Genomic DNA, 10,259 nt, shown 5'->3' on the forward strand with positions numbered 1-10,259 from the left:
TTTTTGTACCTGCTTCTATGCACTATGACTATTTGTAGGGCTATTTTTTAAATTGCATAAATACCATGAGACACAAGTCAATAGCACAATTACTATGCTATTACTAATTGCTATGAAATTGACTAATTGGATCCCACCTAGCTCTGAAGATGGTACGTATGCTTTCTAGAAGTCCTTAAACTGTGCGAAAGTACTGAACTTTGGAAAACTACTCAAAACATACAATAACTAAATTACATATCACTTTTTTTGTCTCAACTAAAAAGGACCCATCTCTTAAAAATCACTGTGCAATATACCGGAATGTAAGATGAGCCAGAGAACTTATTTAGTATCTTAACATCCTCTGATACAAACCCCACTTGCCTTTATTTCTACTATGGGGGAAATACAGGTCTCATCAAATACAAGGTCCCACAGGAAGAAAAAATGGTCACATAAGAAATTCACTACAAATGGTCCAAGCACTAATCATTCACGCTTCTTTCTTATTATTACACTACTCAGCACAGTAAAGTGAATAAGCCATGAGTCAATACCCATCCTCCTCAAAAACAAACTGACATTACTCTTAGGGCAATGGATCCATATGCTTAGGCCAATCTCAGAGTTTCTGCAGATCCAAACTGACGAGAGATTGACAGAGTAAGCAGTGAGGGAAGCTACTCTATGTGCTATAAATAAACACCTCTGTATAAAATGAATTATTGCTATTTAATGGTAGGTAGCTCAAACCTAGTTTGCATTGAAGCCTCTTTCATGCACTCTTTAGGTCACACTTCTAGATCCTCAAGGACCTATTACTTTGCCAGAGCAGATCTTGTGGTTTAACTCCAATCGGCAAGTAAGTGCCACACAGCAGCTCGCTCGCTTCTCTCCCCCACCAGTGGGATGGGGGGGAAAGTCCGAAGAAGGTAAAACCCATGGGTTGAGATAAGAACAGTTTTCATAATTTAAATAAAGTAAAATATAATAATAAAAAATATCAACAATAATAATAGGGAAAAGAGAGAAATAAAATTCAGGAAGCACAAGTGATGCATAATACAATTGCTCACCACTCGCTGACTGACACCTAGCACAAACCAAGCGGTGATTGGTGGCTCCTGGCCAACACCCCCCAATTTATATACTGAGTGTGATGTTTAATAGTATGGAATATCCCTTTGGCTAGTTCAGGTCAGCTGTCTTGGCTGTGCTCTCTCCCAGCTTCTTGTGCATCTGTTCACTGGCAGAGCATGGAAAACTGAAAAGTCCTTGATTTAGGGTAAGCATTACTTAGCAACAACTAAAACATCAGTGTGTTATCAGCATTGTTTGCAGACTGAAGCCAAAACACAGCACTGCACCAGCTACTAGGAAGAAAATTAACTCTATCCCAGGTAAAACAAGGGAAGTAGTGTATGAAAAGCTGGGTGTATACAAGATTCCAGCACAAGAAATATCTGAGAAGTAATCTTTATCTTGACCATTTTACTTTGCATTTACTTTTATTGCTTTAAAACACTTGTCTTTGTGAGAAATTTTACAGTTACGTTCGCTTCTGAATACCACCAAGAAACTACTTTAAATAAAACCTATTGCTGTTTTGCTTCCTAATGTCATATTGCTACTCAGACACTGGCTCTGGCAAACTTAGCCAACTTCTTGTTTAATTCTGGTTTACCAAAGTGTAAATATGGTGAAGTTGTGGAGCCTGTCCAGCTTCCCTTTCTAGTCTCTTTTCATCCTTAAGACAAATTAAACATCATCCGTTGTTCTGAAACAGCTCTTAAACAACTAGCTCTACATAAAGCAGCTGTAAGATTTTTTTGTGTGTGTACACACTTACGAACCATACTATGCACATGACCTTAAAATCACTTTCACTTCAGAACAATCTTGAATTCTTTATTTTGTATTTCTTATTAGTACATGTCCTGAGTTCAGCAGTAGCAGTCATTTTTCTCCTTCTTAGTAGCTGGTGCAGTGGTGTGGTTTTGACTTTCAGCCTGGGAACACCGCTGATAACACCGATGTTTTTAGTTGTTGCTCAGTAATGTTTATTCTGACCAAGGACTTTGTGAGTCTCATGCTCTGCCAGGCAGGAGGGGAAGCTGGGAGGAAGCAGGGACAGGACACCTGACCCAAACTAGCCAAAGAGGTATTCCATACCACAGCACGTCATGCCCAGTATATAAACTGGGGGCAGTCACCCAGAAGGGCGAGATCACTGCTTGGGTTGGGTAACCTTAGTTACTGGACTGTTCTTATCTCAACTCGTGAGAGTTACATTCTTTTGATTCTCCTCCCCATCCCTCCGGGAGTGGGGGGAGGAAGGGGGGGAGGAGTGAGCGAGCAGCTGCGTGGTTCTGAGTTACCAGCTGGGCTTAAACCATGACAGTACATCACCCATTATCACCCATTACCAAAATTAGCTGACACAGCAAAACACCTGGGTTTGCGCTCCCTACACATTAAGGCTCAAATCTAGCACACTCTTAAGCCTACCTGAAATATGAAATCTCCTTCAGGTGAGGATCAAGATCCTGTTTAAAGCAATACCTGTTCTTGATAGCAGTTTCCTACTCTTTAATATATAAATATTAAATAATCAAGCCTTAAAAGTACCTTAGTTACAAATCACCTACAATCTCTATGCTGTTCCTCTACTACTGTCCCACTTTACATACAATTTTGCTGTCCCCAACTGCAAGACTCAGCCTTAAAGTTCATAGCTGACTTGCTCAGCTTCCACATGTTCTGTGGTCTTTCGAGATCTGGGCTTTGGGCTCCCAAAACAACCAAATTAGCTTCTGTGGATGGCAATATTTAGTCCTTGTTTGTACAGAACTTCACTTTAATTCTCAAAACTTACGTTTTTCTTTCTTTCAGGTTCCTTTGCTCCCTGTTCGGGCTGTGAGCCTTCATCAGGAGGTACAGTCAAGCGTAACCTACAGACGTTCATCTGAAAGAAAGGTTTGCTTTTAGATTTAAGTGTTATAAAAAGTTATTTTAATAACTTATATTACAGAATGAACTGTACCAACATTCAAGTTTTAATTTAGTATTTTTTACCTGCTGCCTCATAGCTGACAAAAGATTTATTTTTTTTTTAAAGTTGAAGAGGGTTTTAGCTGTCAAAAAATAATTCATGGGCATCCTCATAATTACATACCTGAAATAGAAAAAATCCATTTCAATTAACAGCATGTTCTTATGTACTCATAAATGACATTGAGAGCTGAGAGAACAATGAACATGATTTTCTAGCTTCTCACTTCTGTTTGCAGATTTAGCATACTTTCAATCTTCAAAGGGGATTATTTAGAAACATAATGTGTATTCCGGAGTGAATGTTTCTTTTCTGTTCAATATGTATCCAAGCATTTGATCCAAGGATACCTTAGCACTGCAATTCCACTGAGTGTGAATAGGAATATTATTGAAATCTGATACATACAAGCTGTTTGTAAAAATAAAGCTTCAAAACACTTCAGAGAAAATTTAAGAGGTACTGTTTCTTATCTGATTTCAAAAAAGCCATTCTCTCACTGAGGAAAGAGGCCAGTGGGGTTGATACTTTTCTACGCCAAATTGCAGTTTGCCTTGCTTTTGTCTGAGATCTTTGGTGTAATGATATTTTTCAAACAACACATTCCATACAAGAAACTTGGTTAAAACTTTCAGTCTTTGTCCTGTTCATGAGATATTTTCATGGAAAACAACTGCAAGTCTTAAGCAGAGCACAGAAAATAATGAAATGAGAAATTTGTCTATTCAAATTTGAAGCTGTTAATTGATAACAAACAGGCCTCTTAAGGCTCTTTCTCAAGATGTCTAAAATATCTCTTTCATGATTACTGTGGGCCATGACCACTGTTCTTCTACAGTCCATAATCTCATCAGATCTAGGTCTCTCTCATTTCTCCTAACTACCTACTTCAGTCATGTGTAATGTGTACCTTCTCTCTGAAATACACCTTTCAATTGCACTTGTCCAAGCTCACAGCTTGTGTCTTGGTCACCACAGCACTTCCTTGCGCCTTGAAAATGACAAGCATGTTTGCTCATAGGCATTCAGAGCACAGCAGCAAAGTACTTTTCAGAGACCCCTAATTTTACCATTTTATAATTCACTTCCTCCAACTGTCTCTCATAGCAATTAAGCTAACTTGACTTAACTTCCCAGGCTCTTTACAACACAACCTCCTCAGAGAACCACTACTCAGCGTCACAAGGATTCCTGTTTTCCCTGTTTCCAAACAATGTATCTTTTCTAACTTTACCAACAAGCTTTAACTTTTCCTTCTTCTCAAGCAAAAGCAGTTGGAAGAACTACCTGCAAATACCTGCAGCAACTTCACTATTTTAATTCCACCCTTTATTTAAATCTATTAAAACAACAAATCAACAGTGTTCAGACTACTGGTATGCTGCCAACTGGATTTAAAAAATACTACTTTATATTGCTTCCTCTTATACGTCTTCCTGCTTTATACGTCTTCCTCTCGGTTTGGTATTTCAGGTCTGCAAGGCCTTCTACCAATAAGGAACAGTGTCCTGAAACACAGATACAATTCCTGTAAAATATGTTAGCTGTGACCATATTATAAAGATGATCAAGGTGAAATATAATCTACTCTTTAGACACTTTTGTGGAGGCTTTTGTTCACTTTTTGTTCAGTGGGCTCCTCATCATTAATTAATCTTTCACCCAACTGCTAGTAAATCTAGAGCAAGAAGCCACAGAGAAAGTGACATAACCCCCCCAATACTTAGTATAAAAGAGGTTATGCTTTCACATTTGCTAAAGAATTCTGAAACAATGTGTTTTAAAATGATGAATTCTTGCACATTGGCTTTTGACACTGATCGTCTGCTGTGTTCTTCTGAGAATGCTAGACTCTCCCCATAAACTGCAGAAACTGCAGGTGCTTCCTGCTTACAAGTTAGTTATCAAGACGTATTAATTAGAAACTTCTCAACTTTGGAGCTTATTGATTCATAAGGTAATTAATGCCACCTTTTCTCACCTATTCATTTTCCATTTCCCTATGGTCTTTCTTCCCATTAGCTTAGCAAGGCTCTTCCCTCTTAAAACAGGTTTGTTTACCCCAAGAAGGGAAGCAGAAATCTGGCATCCTTCCACATAGGCGAACAAAGAAAGACCAGGCCCATAAATAGGAAATAGAACTGAATTTGTGCTGTGCTGTGCAGGAAGTGAGGGATGAGGCCAACTTTTTCTTACAATGATTTCAAATGAAAGAAAACTGGATTAAAAGGATTGAAAGGGTTGTTAGAAGAAAATATTAAAAATACCTCAAATAAATAGGAAGAGATAATGCCTGGCAAAATAAGTTAGGAGAAATGGAATTGTGTATGATTCCCCAAAGCTGGCAAATGGCTTGCCTGTTAGTCAATATGCAACTAATTATAGTCAACATACTTACAGATAAACACAGTACAGTGATTGTAAATAAGTTATTATCCCTGTACCTGTACACCAGTTAGTGAATCATGACTGCCTGTCATGTTACAGCAATTGATGTGTTAAAGGGTTACTATGAAGGAAATCACAGAAGCCCAATGCAGATGGCAGTCAAATCACAACAGCTATGTTGGAAATACAAGTTAATAGTGGTAATTTGTTGAGACTAAAACCCCTGTATGATCAAAGGGTTGTTACCATTTAAACTGTTTTTCTTGGTCTTTTCACACTGCCTTCTCCATTACCCCCAAAATCACTTCCCCTGTCTTCATTTCCACACTATCTTACTTTTAAAGCACCTCAAATCAGTATCATATTTTTGGCAGTATTTCTGGCAAAAGATAAGTTTTAATGCTTTACTTGGCAGCCTGTTGCATGCAAACACCAAACAGAGGGTGGCATTGGTAATCATCTAACGATTCCAGCCTTGAAGCCATGCCCAGTGAGGCTTGTACAGAAATGGCAAAGTACCACCCAATTCCTCACTAAGACAAACTTATACAGGCTGTACTCTTGCAGTCACTTATAACAATAGGACTTCCTCAGCATCTCTTGGGAAATAGCAGCAAATGTACAAAGTAGCCATTCACTCCTGCTCCTCCTGAGCCACAGAAGACGCACTCTACCTAAGGACAGAACTACAGAACAATCTGTTAAAATTCAAGAACACTGTAGAGATTGGAAGGGAAAAATAACAGGCACTGCCTTTTCCTCTAACCTCCAGAAGCAATTATGAGTACTGTACCTATGCTGTTCTGCTATGCAGTGCTTCCTGGAGAAACAACACACTGTGCCATTTGTCAGCAAGTTTACTTGACCAAATGAAAGAGCAGGCTCACATGGAAATTGCAGCAAACCCTCCTCCAACAGCAAACCACTGCTGCAGTGATGCCTTAAAATGGAAATGAAATGGTAACAGGAAGCACCTCAACTTAGTGCCAAACAGTGGCAGAATAATGTGCAACTGAAGATGAAGGAGTAACCTCCAGAAACAAATTGGTTTATTCAGAGAGAAAACAGGGAAGAGAATGAAAGAGGACTCCCCAAGCAGGAAAAAGGCTGTGATTCAATTTCCTTCATACGCTGACTGACAGTAAGAACAAATGAGGAAAACCAGGGACAGATATGTCTTCTACCCCAATTTTATGCCACTGACATTGTAACTTTGTGAGAATAACTTCAAAAAGAAATACTGGGTAGAAGAACTGGGTGTCAGATTTTCTAGCCTTTAGTTTGATTTGCAGCATCTGTAACTATGGCAAGCCAACAACATAAGTAATCTTAATTGTGCCAACACTTTGTGTTCACTCCTGACTTTTTTACACCAACAGCACAGGAACAGTATTTTCAAAGCTGGCCTGACATCATTTGTGAGATGAATACGCAGACAGGAAAACAAAGGCTGAGAGGTTCAGCCCAGCACTCCACAAGACAGCTAAAGTTTGCTGAGTGCAATGTAAATTAACAGGTGAAGACATGCTCTTTCACCAAATTTCTAAGAGGCTAGTGGGACAACATAGATGAGAGCTACTGCAGTATGGCAGTTAAGAAAAAAGGCAATCTAGGTTAGTTAAAAATGTTAAGAATTCATGGCCCAGATCCACAATCCACATGCATGTTTACCATCCTACTCAAATCACTAGGGTGCAACTTAAAACAAATAGGGATGACAGATTCAGTCTGAGTAATGCTTTTCAGCCTCTTCTTCCCCATTCTAAAAACTAAAGCACCCAGAAAGCCATTGATCATAGTTAACTATATACTGAAACAATTAACAAGCTAGCATTAAAATAATGAGCAATGTTTTTATAGAATAACCAAAGTTATTAGTACAGCAATAGAAAAGTACAATCTGTTCTACTAACCATTCCCATTCTAATATTTTTTACAGTACCCCCACAGGGAAGATACCAAAAGATATTGAGCTAGATATTAAGCTAGATCAGTATTTATCTAGCTTCAACACAACTTTAGAGTAAACACCACCCAAATCTAACACTGGTGATCTTTCTAATGTCTGATACTAAAATGGTTTGGAATAGCATGTTTGTTGAGTAACTATCAGCTAACCCACCAGCTCAATGGCCAAAAAATCATTCATTCTGCCTAAGACCCAATGTTAGCTTTAGACCTTAGAGGTGAAAGCAGAAAAGGAATAGATGTTTAGTTTCAGTCAGTCCTAAACAGCAAAGAAGAAAGTACTTTCTTTGGTCATTTATCTATTGCTTAGCCTGCTTCATTTATGAAATCTCTACTACGAGATTCCCCACACAATTAAACAGCACTTTTCTTGTGACCACAGGCACACAGGAATGTGACACACATCTTTCATTTATTCAGCAGTTACTCTAACTGTCTTCCTCCCCTCTTTTGAAAACTCATGGTAAGGGAATCACATTTCACTAAAGAAAGCAACAGCAGCTTCCCAGTGGGTTTTATTTGCAGTTTAGTTTTTACCAGTTTCCTTAAGAGAATGTATCAAATACAGTTCATTTTACACTGTCCCTGAGAAATACATCATGGGGATGAAAGTAAGAAAATTATCACTTTAACACAACTTCTCTTAGCTTTAACTTTTTCAAGAAATACTAAAACAGGAAAACTCCAAGGGAACATAGAAAATATGTAGGCACATAACTGTGATTACCAAGTCATCTTAATTTTTCCACATACATGAGCAATATCATTGTTATGAAGCCAAAGGATTTTTTTCTGCAGAAGAGCCTGACCCTCATGTTACCCTGTAAAACATGGCAACATGGCATTCCTCATTGTTTCAATTATGAACTTGTATTTTTGGAGTGTCAAAACAATTACTACATAATTCAAGAAGCATCATGATCACACAATTGTATTCCTTTGTAAGAACAACCTTATAAGTTATTGTGATTTATTTCTTCACACGTGGAAAGTGCATGCACAATGACAGTAGTGTGGTTACAGCAGCAAAACAGAGCTATATAAAACAGGGTGGCTGTAGAGACATTCCCGTCGTATCTGCCAGAGTTTTAACAACTTTTTAGAAGCATTTCTGAACAGATTAATGCAGCATTATTGGCCATCTCATTTATGAAAATTACAAAAGAACAAAAATCCTGAACCCAGGACACATCAGTAAACCGTATTTCTGTATTTGAGGAGCCGATTATAAAAATAAATTACTATTGCCATCTAAATCATTACGGTGAGCTTCCTCATGATAGCTAGAGCCTGGATAGGCAAGTTCTCAGTTGTAAATATCAACGCTCATTTCGGGGGGTGGGGGGGAAGGGGAAGAGCGGAGGGGAAGTCGTCTCCAACACAAGCACACCTTCCTCGCAGGTTTTCCGAAGAACAGCCAGGGATTAGCACTAACAAAAGCCTTGCAGGACACCCCAAAAGCTCTTCATTTCCCAGCACCTACTACGAAAGCGCGAAAAGGTGTCCTTGCACACAGCAAGCTGCACCTGAGAACGCCGAAAATAAGCAAGGGAAAACTTTAAGGGGAGGAAGAGGGGGGAGAGTGCGTATCAAACCGCCGCTTCGCCCCACACACCCCACAGGACCTCCCGCCACCCTCCGCGCTGCCCCTCGCACCTTCCGCCGGGCACGGCCGCCGTCGCCGGGCGGCCTCCGGGGGGTGGTGGCGGTGACCGTGAGCCCCGAGCTGTAGCGCAGCATCCCCGCGGCAAGCGCTGACTGCGGCTCCCGCGGCGCCGCTCCGCCCCGGCGCACATGGCCGCGGGCGGCCGCAGGGGCCGGGCTGCGCGGCGGGGGCGGGCCAAGAGTGGGGCTCCGCTCCGCGCAACTCGCGCCCCACGCTGGCTCGTGTGCCACGGAGGTGACCGATTTCCACTCGGGGGCAGCCCGGCGAAGCCACTGCGGGACGCGGCCCCACGAGAAAGGTGTCCTTGGGATGCTGAGGTCCCAACAGGATGGCATCCCCTCTGCTCCCAGGAGTTTTGGGTGTTGGGTGTGCGGCGTGGGGAGGAGGGCTCTGAGAGGAGACCAGATCAGTGTATCACTCAACTCTTTCCGAACAGTGGAAAACAGGGGCTAGGGCTCAGAGGAGCCACTGAAGGCCACTCAGTACCGTTCTCTGGTACCTACTTCTAAGTGCTCTAACCACGGAGTGCTATGGGAAAGCTGGACACTGTCCTCCTCTCCTTCGCACAGCTGCAATTCATAAGCCACTCAGGCCTTTCAGTTTGCTAGCAGTGCTCCGGGAACAGGTACCAGATTGATCAGAAAGCACCCAGATCCTAGACAGCCTTGGGTGAGAGGCACAAAGCTGATGCAGCTCAGAGCATGAGTGAATGTAAGCCTTGGTGCCAAAGGTCCAACAAGGAGGTGAGTCTGGTGCACTGGAATCAATTGGCCCTGAGCCAGATTGCAGGTGTGGACTTCAGCATTTCAGATGCTCAGATCTTCCAGGACCTGGGCTAAGGGAATGCCATAACCCTACACCACTGAACACAGGCCTAGGCACCAGTATCTTCATCTGCAGCCTTGTGCATCTGTCATGAGCAGTACATTCCTCAGCAATCAAAGGGGTTACGACCAAAGGAGATGCTTTTGTTTGAAAGAAATTGCAGAACAAATACCTATAACTGCATTTTACCTTGAAATAATTAAGACCATGAGAAAACACAGTTATGGCTATACAACATCAACGATCATGCTGGATCCTGTTTTGGAGAATGCTGGAGAGGGAAGTAATTTGCATTAAAAAATGGAAACTGCACTAAACTACCAGTGCCTCACCCGTCATGTACAATGTGCCTGTTCTCTTCTGTCTCTCAGTTCCTTG

General features: G+C 41.1%; 1 protein-coding gene across 1 annotated transcript in view; it reads right to left on the reverse strand.

Annotated features, from left to right (window-relative positions):
• The window catches only part of LOC308225483 (myocardial zonula adherens protein-like), a gene marked incomplete at its 5' end in the record, with an annotated part of 59,884 nt that extends 50,754 nt beyond the window's left edge, over positions 1–9,130 (reverse strand). The window contains 2 exons of the mRNA XM_080626435.1: positions 2,858–2,947; positions 9,047–9,130. Of these exons, the coding sequence (XP_080482561.1) occupies positions 2,858–2,947; positions 9,047–9,130 (174 nt within the window). The remainder of the gene's footprint in view (positions 1–2,857; positions 2,948–9,046) is intronic.
• Between the last annotated feature and the right edge of the window lie 1,129 nt (positions 9,131–10,259).

Source organism: Psittacula echo (genome assembly GCF_963264785.1).
Source record: "Psittacula echo genome assembly, chromosome: 10".
NCBI classification, from domain to species: domain Eukaryota; kingdom Metazoa; phylum Chordata; class Aves; order Psittaciformes; family Psittacidae; genus Psittacula; species Psittacula echo.